General features: G+C 55.3%; 1 protein-coding gene across 1 annotated transcript; it reads right to left on the bottom strand.

Annotated features, from left to right (window-relative positions):
• Positions 1 to 908: 908 nt before the first annotated feature.
• Positions 909 to 11145, bottom strand: LOC308046700 (BPI fold-containing family B member 4-like; the record flags this gene model as incomplete). Its single annotated transcript, XM_080354698.1, has 13 exons — positions 909 to 1040; positions 4552 to 4628; positions 5041 to 5104; positions 5688 to 5730; positions 5861 to 5928; positions 6703 to 6756; positions 6996 to 7208; positions 7546 to 7637; positions 8060 to 8120; positions 8679 to 8739; positions 9357 to 9500; positions 9597 to 9701; positions 10229 to 11145. The coding sequence occupies 13 exons, from the start codon at positions 11143 to 11145 to the stop codon at positions 909 to 911; spliced, it is 2031 nt and encodes a 676-aa protein (XP_080210824.1).
• Positions 11146 to 18813: the final 7668 nt, after the last annotated feature.

Below are 18813 nucleotides of genomic sequence, written 5' to 3'. Positions count from 1 at the left end.
CTCAGGGCCACGTCCCACTGAGACTCAACCTCAACCTTCCCCTGCCTCTTGGGGTGCCCATTGCAGAGTCACATCATTGCCACGGGGAGCACTTTTCCTGCCTCTGGTTGGAATTTCACCAGTTGCAGCTCCTCACATGAGCTGCAAGCCCAGGGCTGGTGGCTGTGTAACAGGAAGGATCTGGTCCTCTGGAGCTCCCCTTTGGGGGAGCCTGTCCTCTGAACATTATTTGTTACCCTGCAGTGAGCACCACCACCACCGAGCTTCTGCTCTGACTTACCAGGCCAAGTGTGTTGACTTGTGAAGGACCCCATTACTCAGCAGTCCTCTACCTAGGAGTCCTCCTCCACCCAGCAGTTCTCCACCTAGGAGTCCTCCTCCACCCAGAAGACCATCAAGATCAAGCGTACTTCCATTGCCTAGGAGACCTCCTTTTCCAAGCAGCCCTGTGCCGAGCAGACCTTTCTCTCCAAGAAGGCTTCTATTGCCAAGGAGGCCATTGCCGAGGAGGCCATTGCCAAGAAGACCATTGCCAAGGCTTTCCCCACCAAGGATGCCTGTGCCAAGCAGACCTTTATCTCCAAGAAGGCTTTTGTTGCTGAGGAGGCCATTGCCAAGAAGGCCATTGTCAAGGCTTTCCCCACCAAGGATGCCTGTGCCGAGCAGACCGCTGCTGCCAGGTTGTCCTCCTGCAACAGTCAGACCTCCGTTACTGTTCTGGCTTTCACCACCTAGAAGCCCTCGTCTCCCAAGCACAGCCGTGCCAAGTAGAGCTTCCTCACCTAGGAGGCCTGTGCCAAGGATCCCAGAGCTGCTGGGCTGTTCTCCTGCACCAAGGGGACCTCCACTTTCTTCTCCACTTGGACTGCCCCTGCCCAGGAGGCCGGTACCAAGCAGGCCACCTTCACCTAGAAGGCCTGTGCCAAGCAATCCACCTTTGTTGCTGATGGGACCTTCACTGCCGAGAAGACCAGTACCAAGCAATCCACCTTTGTTGCTGATGGGACCTTCACTGCCGAGAAGACCAGTACCAAGCAGACCTGCACCAAAGAAGTCCCAGTTAGTAATCAGACTTGCACTGTTGGAAAGATTTCATTGACAAGAGAGGTTGGTTCTGCCACATTAGCTTGACCAAAGCTGGTTCCCCATGGAGCTGAGCCTGGCAGGTCCCTGATGAGCAGAAGGACACTCCATGAGCCCAGCATGGCAGAGGACACACCAAGATCAGGGGGTGTGTGTGTGGCCACTTGTACCACCACCCTCCCCAGGGACACGCGGAAAACCCCCCAGCTCACCATCACCGGGTTGCGCAGGGCTCAGCCCAAGGGCACTGCCCAGGTTGAGGAGGCCCTGGCAGGGGGGCAGGAGGCCCCCAAGAAGGACAAGACACCACAAGGGCAACATCTCCTGACCCGGCACCTGTGGAGAGACACACATCAGCCCAAGCACCAGCTCCAGCACAGGGGAATTGGCAGCCTGGGCACTGGCCCCACTCTGTCCTTCACATGTGCCACCACAGGGTGGTGGGACACGTCATACAGCCCCCAGGAACCCTCTCCAGCCCGAGAGCCCAGCGCTGCCCCCCAGCACCCTCTGACCACCCAGAGGTCAAACTGCTGCTGGTTATCATGGAGCAGCTGGAACACTGTGACGGCTCCTCCGGAGTCGTTGGTGTCCCCATGCCCGGTCAGGCCACCCACTGCAGAGCTGGGAGCCTGACTGTGCAGGGAGGCTTGGAGGGAGAAAATGCCACTTTGTAGAGAGCAGGAAAGATGGACATAAGGCAGGAGGATCTTGTGCCAAGAGAGACGGATGGCTGGTGGCAGCGCCAAAATGGTCCTGAAAGAAGAACACTCAAAGGGGCACGGCCAGATAAAGAACGGTGCACGTCAAAGTGTGTCCTTCTCCTCCTTATGAAGAACACCTTGCGTTATTAAAGTTCCAAGCGCAGCCAACATCAGACTCACTTTTCTATGGGCAGGTTGTTTGTTTTTCTCATCTTGCTCCATTCAGGTTATGAAAAGAGCCCATTTTCCCATATTTAATCTGCCTCTATTCGAAAGAAAGCGCCCTCAAGGACTTCCCGTTCCCAACGGAGCTGGACAGCCTGGGGTTGCAACCAGCGCTGTGGAGTGTTTGTGCACAGAACAGTGTTTGCAGAGACACCAAAGAGGCACCTGCAGAACCGCTGCCATGGCCCTGGTTTGAGGAGCAACCGCCGGCAGAGCCCGCAGCCCAGCCACCCCGACCTGCCCTTCTAGAAAAACAATGTACGGGCTGCGGATTGCAGAGGTTCCGCACGGAGAAACAACATTATTTAGGTCAGACTGAACAACTTCTTTATCTGCTCCAGATACTTAAAAAAAAAAATCCCTCTATGACAGTTCTTGGCACAATTAAATTAGACTTTAATTCAGTAGCCTGTCTTTTACATTTTCCCTTTGATCAGCATGTAATGATGCACAGCTCCTGTAGCTGTGATTATTGAACGGGAGAGAAAGAGAGAGGCTTGAGCAGCTCCCATTGAAAATGGTGTCAAATAAAATCAGGGGGATTTGTTGGAGGGTCTCTGCCAGACGTGCGCAGCATTGTAAAGGGAAGCTGAAATGGTCGTCAGGTCTTTTACAGGGGCTCTTACAGAGAATACGTGACAAACTGCCTCTGCAGTTATTAACAATATCTATCAGGTTGGTACCTCCTTGGTCACACACATTTAAGCGAGCTGAACATCTCGTACATGCAAAATGCAGGTATGGCTTTGCAGATAAACCCTCATTTTATACCATCTGAGATCTGATAAGCTGAAAATTGTTCTGAATTCTGGTGACCAAGATAATGAACAAAATCCTAGTCATTTCTGCTAGCTTATTTGTTACAGCAAACTTAACAACAAAAATAAAGGTGGAATTTGACAAGCAAGAGCACTGCTAGCTTTAAAAATTAATTTGCATAAATGATTAAATGCTGCTACAGAAATCAAAGGAAAACATCATTAAAATTCTTGTTTTCAAAGCCAAGTTACTTTGCTGTAGGTGATCTAGTGGGAACAGGAGCTCTGTGGCCACAGTCCCTTAATGCCACTTACCTGGAGCCCTTTGATGTGCTGGTGCAGCTGCTCACGGTGTCCCCAGGCGCTGTGGGAGCAGCTCTTATATACCCAGTGGCAGGAACCAGGAAAGGCCAGGGAGGATGGAGCAGGGACGGCTCCTCTTCACTGCCCGTCAGGTGCCACCAGCCTGACCCCGGATGCCACACGCAGCTGCACTAGACCATGGCCAGCAGCACCCAGTGAGCCCAGCAGCACCCAGTGAGCCCGGCAGCACCCAGTGAGCCCATGATGGGCCGGGGATGCTCCTGGGTCTCCAGCTGAGCAGAGGGTCCCCAGACAGTTCAGGGCAGCTCCACTCCAGGGGATGCTCCATCACATTCAAGGGACCACGAGGGTCTGAGGACGGTGTGAGGTGAGCAATTACCTCCCAGTGACTTAATTACATACAGAAACAGCACAAGGTTGATTTAGAAAAGAAAGAAGTTATCACGAACTAAAGAGCATGTGGATTTATGGCAAGCCAGTTGTGCCGTGAAAACTGCCTGTCACCCCAAGGCATGCAGGAGATGGCTTGTGCCTCCAGGACAGATCTTGGCAGTTTAAAGGAGGCTTGAGAGACAACAAATAAAAGAAAATGGGCAAATATATACAGAGGGAAGAGAAAAGGAATAAGAAAGATGACAGAAAGCCTGAGTCTCAGGTTCCAGGTGGCTTTGAGGGTGGATCTGGGCTGGCCAGGGGCAGGACACTGTCCCCAAGGCAGCGATATCACAGCTGTCCCCTCTGGTCCGTTCCACCCCAGGGGCAACAGGCACTTTAGAACCTTCGATCAGCAACGGATTCGTTGCTTCAACAGGCAGCTGAACCGCAGGACAGAGCCTGTGACAAATGGACTGTGCAGCTCTTGCAGAGTTCATGGGCACGAATGGGAATGACTGCCGTGTCCCTGAGCACTCCTGGGACAAAGCCCAGCACAGCAGGGTCTGTCCTGAGCCCTGTGGGTCACCTCCAGCACAGGGCGCCTGTCCTGAGCCCTGGGGGTCACTGGACCAACCACCCCCCAGTCTAGAGCACCAGCTGTGGCTGCAGAGAGGGCTGGACTTTATTGAACCTGAGTGTGAGAACACACAATATACCCACATCCTTCGGAGAATCCACAAAAGAGTCCAAAACACAAGGTTCAGAGGCAAAAGCCACCTGTGTTCCTTCTGTTCCAAGCCATGTAGGTAAGACACAACAGTTGCACAGAAAAGACCAAGCTGCTGCTTCACTCTCTTAGGCAGGAGGAGAAATGCGGTGGGGACTCTCCAGGGTCTCTCCGGGGTCAGACATGGAAAACCGGGGCTCCCTTCCCAGCCTGGTGCCCCCAGCTCACAACGACAGGACAATGAGATCCTGGTGAAGCAAAGGGGTCACCTTTCCTCTGAGCATCCTCCATGCAAGCCACGGGCACATGGAGCTGGGGTGCCAGGGGGAATCTTAGGGCAAACCTCGTCACTTACCTCGATGATGTCAATTTTCGCATTGGTGAAGTCAATGTTCAGCAGCCTGGGGAGCGGAACCCCCACACTCAGCACTCCTGTGGGTCACAAGCCCAGCTCAGCACCACGGAAGGGGGGTCACAGTCGAGCTCTACTGGGGCTCAGCCCCCAACTCCATCCTCCCCCTGTGCAAACCCCCATCCGTGAGCAACAGGCTCTCCGGGAAGGCTCTGGGTCATGGGACTGAGCGCTTTGGCAAAAGACATTATAATTTGTGAGCGAAAGCAGCAGGCAGGAGCAGCCCCACAGAGGGGCCATGGGGCCCTGTGCTGTGATGTGGGGGTTCATCTCCCCACAAATGCTGCTGCCTGAAATGAGCCCCCTCGTCAATGCAGATCAGTCCCACTGGTTCCTGTTCTACAGGACGAGGTCAGGTGTGACCTGCACAAACCCCTGGTATCATGCACAGTCCAGCACAACTGCATGGATGAGGCATTCAAGTTTCCTTACTGTTCACTGTGGGCAGGAAGGCAAAATCAAAAATCTGGCCAACAAGCGTCTCCAGGAGCGAGATCTGCAACAAGGAGAGAGTCACTTAGAGCCAGCGCTGGTCCCTGTCCCGTGGTCCCCAGCCTCAGCCTGGCCCGGGCATGTGGGAACACCCTACTCACACCAGCTGAACCCAACCTGGACCTTGGTGCTCCAGCTCCACAACCATCTAGTGCAAACTCCCAGTTTTACAGAAACTGAACTTTAAGATTTCTGTGGTGAATTTTAGTCCCAAAATATTGGCATAGCTCAGGCCCCTTCCCACTGGCGCTAGAGCTGCCTCAGTAACCACCACTGCAACCCAACGTGCTCTCTCTGTAGGTGTCCTGCCATGGCAGAGCCCAGAATTCTCCTGACCTTTGGACACCTGGGAATCCTGCAGTTCACTGAGGATACAAAACCTCTCCCTCTCAGGATTTTTCTGAAAACTGCCCATGGATCATCCATGAAAAATAAATCCATCTCTGGAGGTGACAGAAAGGTGCTATTTAAAATATGGCACAACTGTCGCACTGTAATTGGCCCTTATTTCTCCCAAGCTAACATCTATCAGCACTTGGCTTTCTGCAATAGATTTCGTGCGTTGCTGAGGCTACTCGTGTTCTTACATCAAAGCCACCGATGGAGGAGGACACCAGGGAGAGCTCAGCCCTGCGGGAGGAAGCAGAGGGGTGGTCAATCCCAGCAGTTCCCCTGCCCACTCAGCCCTGCCCGTGCCCTCACCAAGTCCAGGAGGCCCCATTTCCATTGCCATCCCCCCAGATGAAGCCCAGTGTCCTACCTCTCCGGGATGACGTTTATCTTCAGTTTGTTGTCCATGACTGAAAACTGGGCGAGCAGGGAGGTGTCCTGTGTTCAAACAGAGCGCTCAGCTGCTCAGCCCCTGCCCAGGGCCAGCCCTGCAGCCCCTGTGTCACACCAGGTGCAGGTCACCTCTGCCAGCACCCGTGTGTCCACCATGCAGGGAGGGGAAACTGCGGGAGGGGATTGTGCATGGGTTGGTCTTTCATACATACGATGTTCAGAAGGCAGAGAGACTCCTGGACATCACCTGGCTGGATCACCATCACCTCTGCTGTGGCCCTGAGCTGGATCACACCTTTATTTTTCCTTAAGCTCACCAGTGGTGCTTCAGGGACTGCAATTTTCAGCAGCAATTCACGTGGCTCGGGGTATGTTCTGAAAACCTGTCAACAGCCAAAGATGGGAAGGTTCTGCTGGTGGGAGCACGGCCAGCGCTGTGAGCAGGAGCAACTGTGCAGCTGACCTGCGCTGCTCATCCCCACACACGTGGTGACGCAAAGCCAGGCCAGCTGTGAGCTCAGCCCAGCTGTGAGCTCAGCCCAGCTGTGAGCTCAGCTCAGGGACGCCCTGAGCCCTGCTGGAGCAGCTCATCCCGCCAGAGGAGCACAGGGAGCCCGGGCAGACGGGGATGCTGTCCGGCTCCTCTGTTAACCCAGAAAGCTGCAGGTGACAGGGTGACAAACCAGGCAGTTTTGGACCCAAGTCAGAGCTTGTTCAAGTTCATGGGATGGTGTCTCTGAGAAGGAAGGGACAGGGGGACATCCCTGCCCGGGATGCAGCTTCTCTGGTGGAGTCAGTGTTGGGAGAACCGGGACTCACCGTGGGGACCAGGGCTCCTAGAGTGGATGTCGTCAGTGGCGGAAGCTCAGGGAACTGTGACAGAGAGGAGAGAAATGCTGCATGTCTGTGTGACCGTGGTCAGCAGATATTTGCTTTCACCAGCAACATGCCTGGGGCTTTCCCCACATGGTCTCAGGCTCATTTTTCACCTAAGACAGCAGCGAACCATAACAAATGGCACAGAGGAGCTGAGGCATTGCCCAGTGGGACCAGTTTGCACGTCTGACAGCCCCCAGCACTCCCAGCCCCAGGGAGGCCGCGTTCCCGCTCACCATGCCGGTGGAGATGTCCAGGTCCAGGGCCCGGTGCCTCTGCAGTCCGGCCAGCACGGTGCCCAGGAAGCTCACGGACAGGAACAGTTGGGAGGAGCTGGTGGCCGCCATGGGGGGCAGGGGTGGCATGGGGACCCGGGGCGGTGTGGGGACAGTCTCTGGCTTTCCCAGTGGATAGTCCACCAGTCCCCCTGCCACTCGTCCAACGACAGTCTGCAGGTACAGGGGAAGGAAACACAAGCCAAAATGTTTGCAATATTTGCCTTTACGGTTAACTTCATGTTCCTTCAGTGTGAAATTGCTGCACGCATGGCCACGCCAAGTCAGGCCCCATGACACTTCCTTTGTCCAGAAGTTCATGAAATGCAAACCCCACTGCGCTCTCCCGTGACGGTGACAGCAGCAAGATCCAGGCAACAAGCCAGCACCTCCCCAGCTTTTCAGAGTGACCTCAGAGTGTGGAGAGTACGTGCCCCAAGGAGAGTCCCCCAAATCCCAGTGAAACACCCCAACCCTTTATGTAGACAGAAGGAGAAGCTGCAGGACTCACGTTCAAGTCCACCTCGAGGAACTGGCCGGTCACCAGGGGAAGGCTGGACACGGTGTACTGGACACTGCCCAGCAATCCCAGCGGCACCAGTGCTGGGGAGAGAAAGCAGCTCAGCGGTTCCCCCGGGGCTCGGGGCAATGTCCCCTGCCCTGCCTTGCAGGGGAACTCAGAGCAGCCCCTTGGCCCTGAGGAGGGAATGGCTCACAGCCCACATTGCTGCCACTTGATGCACCCAGGGGGCTGTGCTTAGAGCTGAGGAGAGGGCAGGGAGATCTGGGGGGGAGACAGCATCCTCAGGTGTGCTGGGGCTCTGGTCTGCTGCTGCCCGGGCGACAGGCTCTGGGCAGGGAGCTGCCGGATTCCCCCCCAGCACGGGGCAGGACTGGGGACTGTGGGTGGATGTGGAGAGGCTGCTCTGCCTGCCTGGGGTGCAGCAGGGGGGATAGTGCCACAGTCCTCATGTGGCCAGAGCAGAGGTGACATGGGGGAAGCGTGGGACCCATTGAGCACTCACAGTTCACAAGCCCCAGCTGGTCATTGACGAGTCCCAGGGCAACATCGACCACCGGGCAGAGCTGCAAGAGGCGGAGAGGGACACTGAGTGACCCACGTCTGGAGCTGAACAGGGACATGCAGCCCAGCTTGGCTCTGCCTCATTTTCCCTGGAGACAGGAGCACCAGGGCGTGGGATGGCGGTCCCCACAGTGACACCACGGTGCTGCGGGGGCTGCACCAGCTCCGGGTCCAGCCCTGGGCACTTCGCCCATAATAGGGGTAGAACCTGGTCTCAGAAGCCCATGTAGGGCAGCTGGAGAGTTCCCAGGGCTTTCAAGAGGGACCAGAGACCAACCAGCCTGTGACACAGCCCAGGGCATCATTAGAAGCTCCCAGCACTGGGGCAGCCTGTGCCAGGCTCACTGACCCTGCGTTTGCATGGGAGAAACAGCTTCTCCACGCACATGGAGATGTGGCACATCACCCCCCAACCCCAAACTGCTGGGTGGGGATGGACACAGCAGCACTAGGACAGCAGCCACGGTCCCGCGCAGGGACAGCAGCGATGCTGTGGGAGCTGCACCATGGGTTTTCAGACTTATCGCTCCTTTCCAAGGTGGAGAATTTTTCTGACTTACCAGATTAGGAAGAAGTCTGTTCAGGACACTTGCCAATAAATTATCTACAATTGGGAGCAGGCTGTGGAAAAATAAAGGAGCACCATGAAAAAACACCTGCTGCAAAGTAAATTGGGCTTGTTAAACAATTCCCTGTGAATAGCATGGAGCGCAGACCTCCTGGAGCAAGGCAATTGCGGCAGCAAAGTGCATCATGTATGCTTGGATTTTGCATGAGATAAGTGTAATTTGCATCCCAAAATAGCCAGTGGGAAATTTATTGCTGCCTTTTATCTGCTGGTGCATAGTCTCCTTAAATGAGCAGAAACAGCCCCAGCCCAAGTGGTTTGTTTGATTTACACACCACGCGCTTACACCTTAGAAGACCCCGTGCAATGTCAGTTAAAATGACCCACGGACACGGCACATAGGACAGACATGTCCCTCTAGGCCTGCCGTGGGGTCCTGCGACCCTCTGGGACAACACGTCCATTTGCTGTGGCTGCACAAGGGGCACACAGGGACCATCACCTCCAGCAGCCCTTATGTCACCCCCATCACACGTCCAGTGAGCAACTGACACCTGCAGGGACAGTGGCTGCTGGTGACAGTCCCCCATGGGATTAGGATGTGATGGGGAAATGCCCTTGTGCGTTCACCGCTCTGCTCACGCTGGCCAAGGACGCCTCTGTCACTCACCCTCTCAGGAGTCTGATTTTAATGCCACCAAGGAGGGTATTGCATCTCTCTGTCACCAGTCTGGGGGACCCCATGTCATCCGTGGTCAGCCTGACCCTTGATGTGATGTTCACTTCCACAGTGATGTCGAGCAAACCCAGGAGGCTGCGTAGGGGGAAGCGGCGACCGTCAGATCAGCAGCTGCTTGCTGGCTGCCAGGAGCCGGCAGTGCCCTGGGGACACCCCTGTGACCCGACCTACCACTTGGCGTTCAGGGCCACCCGGGTGTAGAGGTTGACGTGGACACCAACACCGGGCAGGAGCTGCAGGGACACCCTGGGGAGCGTCAGCTCCACGATCTTCAGCCTGCAGGGACAGCGAGGGGACACCAGTGCCACGGTCTGAGCACCCCGCCCTGGGCTCTGCTGCTTGCACAAAGCCACTGCTCAGGGGTGTGTGACTCAGAGGCCATTTAGACCAGAAATGGCGAAAGACACCAAATTTACTCAGTTATTTTCCAGTTTATCAGAAGCTTTGTCCTCGTTGCCATATTATTGCTTCTGTTCCATGCTGGGCTTCAAATGAGTTAAAATGAGGCAGTTGCAAACACACGAGCACTGGTTAGGCAGCCATGGTACCGGCTCTACGGGGCCGAGGGACAGTTTGGGGCACCCTCTACGGGCAAGCGCCTTCTGACTGCTGTTTCCTTCAACCCTCCACCCGCAGCTCCAGAGGCTCCTTTGCAGCTGGCAATGCAAACCTGAAACCTCTAGGCAGCATTTGTCCCAGAGCATCAGCCCCAAGACAGATCTGAGCATCTACAGAAGCACCATCACTACCCCAAAGAGGACAGGAGTTGCCCCCCGGCAAGAACCCTCCGGTGCTGTCCTTACCCGGTGAGCCCCTGGACGGTGCTGAGCAAACCGCCCTCCCCGAGGACGCCGAGCACGCCACCGCCTCCCAGCAGCCCTCCGTTGCCCAGGAGTGCTCCCTTGCCAAGGAGGCCACCGGTGCCACCAAGGATCCCTGTCGTGCCGAGGAGACCTCTGTCACCGAGCAGACCTCCCTGTCCCAGCGCTCCTCCAGCCACCCCTGCGGGGACACCATCACTGGGGACGTCACCATCAGCTGCCGGCCTGCCTCTGAGGGAGGTTCTGGGCCCCCCCACATAAGCACCTCCACCATCTCCTCCACCTGGCAAGTCATTGCCAGCATCACCCCCTCCACCCAGCAGACCACCCAGCAACCCACCCAGCAGCCCCCCACCACCAGCTTCACCCCCTCCACCCAGCAGCCCCCCCAGCAGCCCCCCGCCAGCGTCACCCCCTCCACCAAGCACACCCCCCAGTAGCCCCCCCAGCAGCCCCGCACCACCGCCGGCATTGCCCCCGCCACCAAGCAGCCCCCCCAGCAGCCCTCCACCACCACCAGCATCACCTCCTCCACCAAGCACACCCCCTAGCAGCCCCCCCAGGAGCCCCCCGCCACCCAGCAAACCACCAGTGATCCCACCCAGCAGGCCACCATCACCACCACCACCGCCACCATGGAGACCTCCTCCGAGGCCACCCCGCAGGTCTGCACTTCCATCTGCACCAGGACGGCCCCTTCCCAGCGGCACCTCTCCCAGGGCACCTTGGAGGACGTCGCCGTGCTGGAGCGAGCCTGCAAGAGCTGGAAACATCGCTGCCGTCAGAGCCCCCCGGCCACCGCTGCAGGGACCTGCAGGCAGCTGCCGGCCCCTGCCCGCATCACCGCTCTCTGTGCTCCTCCAGCACGGGCTGCCCAGGGGCTGGTGCTCCATCGCCATCACCGCCCATCCCAGTCCCCAGCTACCCGCTGACAGTTTGTGCCATGTGTGATGTGACAGAAAGAGGGTTTTGGGAGCCAGGACAGGAGGCAGCTTGGGGGAATTTGTCTGCGGCTGCACCAGTAAGACAGCAAAAGGTGTGAGACATCGCGGGGTTGGGCACTGATCAGTCCTGAATTTGGGATAATCAATCTGCTTTGTGGCTCACACCTCCTGAGTGGTGCAGGCTTCTGGGACATGCAATGTCCCACATGAGCGATGTCTCCCTCCTTTTAGAAGCCTGGCCAGCTGGAATTTTAATTACATAAAGAAATTACTCCGGTTTGAGGGGGGTTCACATGCAGCCTCATGCTCTTCACCTCCATGTGCGATTCCCCTCCCCTCCCTGGTGGATCGGGCTGTGCTGGTACCGCGGTGTCAACCCCCAGGGACCCTGGTGGTTCTCGTGCCCAGGGTCCTGCTGATGGGGACAGAGATACTCACCATCGCTTAAAACACCTTTGCTGAGCCTGAGGACAGCGTCTGTGCGCTGGCCCAGTGCCGGGGTCAGCAGGGCATACAGGAGGGCGGTGCCCAGGGCTGGTGACATGGTGGCTTCTCCTTGGTGGCACCTGGGTAATAAAGGGGAGTTGGATATTTTGAGCTGAATGAAATTTTTTTAGCAAATAGAAAATTTATTTGAGCTTTAGGATAACCCAAACTGTTCCTGAGTTAAAGTCACATTCACCCAACAGCTGGGGACACACACAAAGAGGGAGGAGGGGGCGTCCACATTTGCAGGGACCTTTCCAGGCCGGGTTCTGCGCAACTCCAGCACCTGTTTGCTTATTCCTATTTATGGGCAGCCCGGACAACCTGCTCCTTGCATCCCTGGTCATGGTGACATAACTGTACGTTTACAGTATGAAATTGTTACTCATAACCTGTAGACTGCACTGAGCCCCCCTCCCTAATAACCACCCTGTAAATGGGTATGCAAATTAATGCTGCAATTATACAGACACCTCATGTTTGGAATAAAGCCCTTCTTTTTAAAATGGTGTGTTTTACCATTATAATAATAAAAATAATAACAAGTACCTTAAGAGGACATTGCAACACATGAAATCCATAACTTTTATATCAAATTAATGTTTTTTTCTTCAGGGAAGGATTTTCATTTCACTATAGCAACCTTTTCTCATTTTTTTTTTTCAGAATTCCAGCATTTCTACCATTATTGGTATTTTTCCCCTGTTTTCTCTTGCTCACCAGAGTGTATTGTAAGTCCTGTATGTGAAAGGGTGACTCTGTGCCCCCAAGCTCACAACACCCCACACCACTATTTTGAGCATATATACCTGATCTTGTCCCGAATTTCAAAGCCTGGTTCTGGTCTCCAGCGCTTGGCTCTCAGTCCAGGGAGACCTGCAGCTCTGCTTCCCCGTGCAGAACAGCGGGCCCTTATATAGCAAAGCTGATGCGGAAAAAGTAGAAAGATGCCTAAATTGTAAAAGCTGGGCTAGTGGATTGGGTGTAGAAATCAGCATTTGTGGTTTTAATATATTCCAAAATAAATAATGATTTCTAAAACAGGGAAAAGCATTGAGCAACAGGTTATTGGATCCCAGTTATCAGGGTTATCAGCACTCAAGCGCTGATACAAAGGAGGAGCCCGAGACTGAAGCTGCAGCACGTGGAGCTGCAATGAGCCTGAGAGCCGTGCTGGAAAATGAGCTTTTTCCAGCCAAACCCCGCTTAACCCTGCACTCGGGCTGTCTCACACAAACTGCCCTACCGGGGTAATTGTTCGAGTTTCCAGTGAGCGCTTGAGGAGGCTTCAGAAAAGCACCGGGAGGTTTTTATCTCCTTTAGTGCTCGCCCTGAGCAGCAGCTTCCGAGGCTCATCCCGCCCGTCCCCGCAGCCACCAGCCGCTTTCCCGGTGTTCCCACAGAAAAGCCCCTGTGCGCTGGGACACCCGACCCACGCCAGCTCCAGACAAAGGGGCTCCTTTGTCCTGCTGTCCTCAACACTTAATGCCTTTGTGAGATAAAACCTGCTGCTAAGGCCACAGCTGAAAACAACCCGTGCATCTTGCACAATGAGGGGATAATGGGCTCTTAAAGGGGAGGTGTAAACTCAGTTTATCTGTGCCTGGCTCCTGCAGAGCCTTGCGCAACAGCCACCGCCGGGCTCCGGGTAGGACCTGCTGCCCCAGCGAGCTCCAAATGAGCAGGGAATGTCAGCAAAGGCTTTGCTGAACCCGCATCCTCCACATGGCGAGCCGGGGATCTGCTGTTTCTCACCTTGTGCCACAGCCTCTGAGCTGCAGAAGCACTTGCTGTGAGGTACCGGCTGGTGTGCTACAGGTACAGCTGCCACATGGCACAGAGGCACGGTGGAGCCAGAAAACCCCATCAAATAAATATTCAGAGAGAGAAATACTGAGGCAGAGAAAGATTTTATTGAAAGAGCAATAAGAGAGTAACCTCTATGCCTAAAGAAGAGCTCTGCTTCCTGACTACAGGTTTTAAAAGTGGTCACAGACCCCCACACACCCCCAGATGAGCAGCTTCCCCTGCCCCGATGCCAGGAGCAGCTGACCAGCCAGTCACTTGTCCCCCTGAGGACACGGTGACAGCACAGGACGTTGCACAAGAGAAACTGAAGATGGGGCTGGCGGGGGCAGCGGGGCCATGGGGCTGGTGACACCTCAGCCGACGAGCAGGGCCGAGGGGTCCCTTGAGCAGGAGCCCTGCAGAGCGGCCTGTTCAAGAGAATCATCTGCCTGGGGGAAGCAGCACAAAAAAATATTCAGTTTTCTCATTCGGACCTTTGCCACCTTTCCCCCATATCCCAGACGGATGAGGTTTCCTGGGGGCCCAGACAGGCAAAAGAGCCTCCTGGAAAGTGGGAGCGCCCATGGGAGATGCCATCCTCACCCTGGTGATATCAACTGGGACATTGCCCAGGCTGGAGTTGAGAACGTTGGGCAGAGGGATTGACACTTCCACGGCATCTGCAAAACCGAATGAATGTGTCTCATCATGGGGGAACCCTGAGAGACCCCAAACCCAGCTGAGTGTGGGAGGAGGGGGTCCAGACCCAGCCGTACCCTGGATGGCCGGTATGTATGCGGTACCAAGGACTTCCTTGATCCACTCTGTAACCGAGGAGACCTGAGGGGAAGAAAACGTGTGTCAATGTCTGAAGAAGAGAGCAACTGCTATTGAGATGCAAATAGCCATGTCAGGCTCATCAACTCCCTTCTGTCACTGCTCGGAGCTGGGAAACACAAGGGCTGGAACCCTCCTCCAGTGACACTCCTCCAGGATGGAGGGTGGGGACACACAAGGATATGCTCTTTGGATAATTTCTTCTTGGTTATTCCTTCCCCCTTCCCAGCAGCCCCCGTGCGCTGACAAGTGAACATAGACATCCAAGTGTCACTGCTGTGGGACACATGGGACCGACAGGGCAGATGGCAATTAGCCTCTGCCGAGAGAAGGAGAAATGGGAAGACTGAAGAAGAATAGAAAGTCTGTTTCTCTGTCTCTACAGCAAGCCTCTGCCCCTCACATGGCTGGCTGCAGCGCCTCGGTCCGAGGCAGCACGTACTCACCCTGAGAGGGTCAAGTCCTGTGGGCACCCGCGTGAGTCTGATGCTACAAAAGATAACAAACACAGCAGAGTCGGGGTGCATCGGGTACAGCCCTCCTCCCACTTTCCAGATGCTGCTCAGGCCCTTCTTGGACTGGAATTTCTCAGCCACACAAAGATACAAGGATTTGGAACACAGGGCAACTTTTCTACAACTCTATCATCACTTCAGACATCCCTTGGTGTGAGGCTGGGGCTAGGAGGACGCAGGAAAGCTCCATAGCCATTTATACCTCTTCCACATCCCCATTGACCTCCCCATCGCTGTCCTGTCAGGTCCCCAGGAGTGTCCCAGCAGCACCCACTGCATAGCCCTGCCCTACCTGTTGAGGGCCAGGGAGGTTTGCAGTCTGCCATTGGAGATTGACGGGGTCAAGTCCAGAACAATGTCCTGCAATTGGAACAATGGAAGAAATGAAATTATTTCCCTGTATAACTCCTAAGACCGAAAAGAAAAGCTGGAGTAGTTGTAAATAACCCATTCTGAGAAAAAACACCTGTCTGTGCCGAGAAATTGCATTTCTGATGGATGGCATCAGGTATCTTTCTCCCCAGGGTTTACCCTTCATGTCTTTATTTTGTGTTATTCCTTAAACATTTCACTTGTGCTTGCTTACAAGTATTTTAAAAGGATTAGGTATCGCTGTTTTGAAGATGTAGTAATTAAAAAATACAAGTACTACACGGCTAAGCCCAAGAACAGCCAGACTCTGCTCACCCTGCTTCAGAGGTCTCATCTCCCAAAAGCCCACTCACCGTGTCAAGGGAAAAGAGGGTCTCAGACTGCAGGGCTGGGCTGCCCACGTCGATGGTGGCTTTGAGGGTGGCGGTGGCTCTTCCATCCCTGACAGCCACCATGGGCTCGCTGCCCACCCGCACACGCATCTGCAGCGGCAGGGAGCCCGGCAGGACCCTGGCGAGCTGGGGGGTCAGGACAAGGGGGTGTTGGTGTGGTGAGTGGTGGTGGGGTTGGGGATCGGTGTACATGAAGGAGGTAGCTGACCTTGGGGATGATGGGCTGCAGGGCGGCCGCGGACAGCAAGGCACCATCAGGCACCTGTGGGAACAGCACCGGCAGCATTAGGAACTGGGGTTTGTGCAAAGCTCATGCTGGGCTCCGCTGGACCCACAAACACACAGTGATGAGCACTCTTAGGCCACCCGAGAGTGACCAGGACCCTGATCCAGCCCTGAGAGGGGGCGTCACGACCCACCATGTTGCTGGTGATGCTGACGTCAAGGGCTCTCTGAGCCTGGAGCTGCACCAGCAGGGCAGCGAGGACACGCGGGGACAGGCGCAGCTGCGGCAGGTGGCCATGGGACAGCAGCATCGCGGCTGGGGCCACCACACCACCTGTTGCGTCTCCAGCACCGAGCTACAGGGATAGAGCAGGGAGGGACATTAGCGGGTCAGGGGCTGCGGTGTTACCGAGCACCCTGCCCGCCCCTGGAGAGGCTCACATGGGGTTAATTGACACTTCGATGAACACACGGCATCTTCAGGCTGCTCTACACCAGCAGCAGCTGCACCGCTGCAGCTTTCCCTTAAAACCCCATCACATCCCTGAGCAGTAATACACGCTGCCAATATTTTCAGCCTGATGATGGTCCCTACTTATTACACACCAAACTTTTACAAACCGCTTTTAAATGGAACCTGCCTGTGAATGGTGGCCATTGCTCGTGTATGAAATTAAGCTTTTCTGATTAACAGCTATGAGAGTGCTGTAATTATACTTAATTAAGCAGTGTCAAGCCAGTCTGGCTCATGCTGCCTTCAGGGATTAGCAAGTAAAAACAAGACAGAGACCCACTGGTGGCCTTGGCACAGACGTGGCTGGACCACGCTCACCAGCACCTTCTAGCAAATGTTTACCTGAAGGCAGCTGGGGCAAGACAAGCCCTCGGCAAAGAGCCACCACGTCCAACGAATTACCCAAACTGACTAAATCAGAGTGTTTGGGCCAGGGAAGCAGGGTCACTTACATTGACATCCAGCTGGATGGTGTCAGCACCGACGATGGAGAAGGGGGGCAGATCGTCCAGAGCCCCCTGCGGGACCGCGGCTGCGGGACACAGGAGGAAAGGTTTGAACTGAAGTCAGGGGTGATGCTCCCAAATCCCCCAGTCCCAAGAGGTATTGGAACCAGCAGCAGCTCCTGCTCAGTGATCCTAGCTGGGCAAGCCACTGAAAAGCACTATTTTGCAGCAAAAATATTGTTTCTAAAAGCAACAGTTCCTGAAGTGGCTTTCTGCAGGAAAAAACTGCTGCTGCTGCTGCTCTGGGACAAGGGAAATGGCATGTTTGCTTGAGCTGAGAGTTGTGTTTGTAGGAAATTGTTAAAATATTTGTATTTACCCAGTGTAAAAAACCACCCAACCCTAAGCGCAGGGGTCAGACAGGAGCAGGGGACAAGGATAGGAGTGCCAGCACTTACAGGTCCTGGATCTGACCAAGGAGCTCACCATGCCGAGCCTGGCTTTGGCGATGTCACATGCCTGGGGACAGAGGGAACAGTCAGAGCCCTGGGACCCACAGCACCAGCTGCTGCATTTTGCATTAACAGCAGAAAACAGCTCTGCCGGGTGAGATTTTCTCACTGCGACCACTAAACCAGCGTGGAGCTGGGCACGGACGATGGTGCCGGGGTGGAATGGTGTCCGTCAGTGGGAGGATGTGCTGGCTGTCCTGGCTGAGCCGCAGCTGTGCAAACAGCCGTGTCCACAGGGACAGGCTGGCCCGCTGCCTGTCCTGCCCACCCTGCCCGCTGCCCAGCCCTGTGCCGACGGCTTGAACAAAGATCGCTTTGCAGACTCACCACCTGGCGCACGGCATCACTTAGGAAGCGCTTTAAAGGCTGATCCGGAATTGGCACTTGGGGTCTGGGTACCAGGAAAATAGGAAATAAAAAGTGATGTACAATTGGGAGCTGGAAAATAAAAGTACCTTGCACAAGAGAAAATGCCTCGCTTGCACTGTCCAGGGTTTTACTTCATTGCCAAAGTATCACCACAAACAAGCCCTCTGAATCTGGCCCAGCACTAGGTTACCAGCACAACACACAAGTATTCTTTCTTGAGCCCGAATTTTAGGAAAAAGGTCAGCAGTTCATCTTGGAGGCTGGCAGCCAGGTAGTTCAGCCTCCAAGGCGTCAGGCACAGAAGTGCCACCTTCGATGGCCAACAGCACCAAGGTGTCCCCCCACCCTGGGGACCATGTGCTGGCCATGAGCACTTGCTCACGGGGGTGTCACCTCCCAGGACAGTACCTCACGTTAATGGTTATGTCAGAAGTCTCGCAGTCCTGCTTGTTCTGGAGAGCTGCCCCGTTGTTCCGGACCAGCATGGACACATCTGCTTCCACTGGCACGCAGACTGTCCTGCCTGGCGTGCTGCGGTGGGGAAACATGGCAGCTTAGGACACCTGTGTGCCAAAAAGGTGGTGACTCCCCCAAGCCGTGTCTGATGGCCACACTGTACCTGGTGCTCTCCACCAGCAGCCGGGTGCTGTAGCCCACCTGCTGCCCCAAGCCTGGCACGGAGTGCAGGCTGATTTTCGGGAGGGTGTTGTTCACAATTCTCAGCCTGGGTGGTTGGAACAAGGAAAAGGCAGAAATTGACATGTTCATACCATAGATGCCCCACCCCCTCAGCCCCCAGTGCTGTGGCTGATAGCAAAGGCACCATCCCGGGGTCCTTCCACCCCAGGTGAGCAGGGATTCCTCCCACCCGGGACCAGTTTGTGACACCTACAGGTCACCCTTGCACAGCAGGTACCTAAAGAAACTCCCAACAGCCCAACCCTTGTTTGTGAACCTGCCCTGGGGGAAAAGGGGGATTCAGACAGCAGGCTCCAGATCAGAGCTGTTGTCATTCCCCAGCATGGCCCAGACACACTGAGGGCAGCTCAGGGACACCCATCTCCCACTCTCACTCACCCTTGTGCATCTCCATTATTTCCACCAAGAAGATTACCAACGAGACCATTTTTGCCAAGCAGACCATTTTTGCCAATCACAGCTCTAAGA

The sequence above is a fragment of the Nesoenas mayeri genome (genome assembly GCF_963082525.1).
Source record: "Nesoenas mayeri genome assembly, chromosome: 16".
Classification (NCBI taxonomy): Eukaryota; Metazoa; Chordata; class Aves; order Columbiformes; family Columbidae; genus Nesoenas; species Nesoenas mayeri.
Note: the sequence above shows the minus strand (reverse complement) of the source record. Positions and strands in the feature narration are given on the sequence as shown.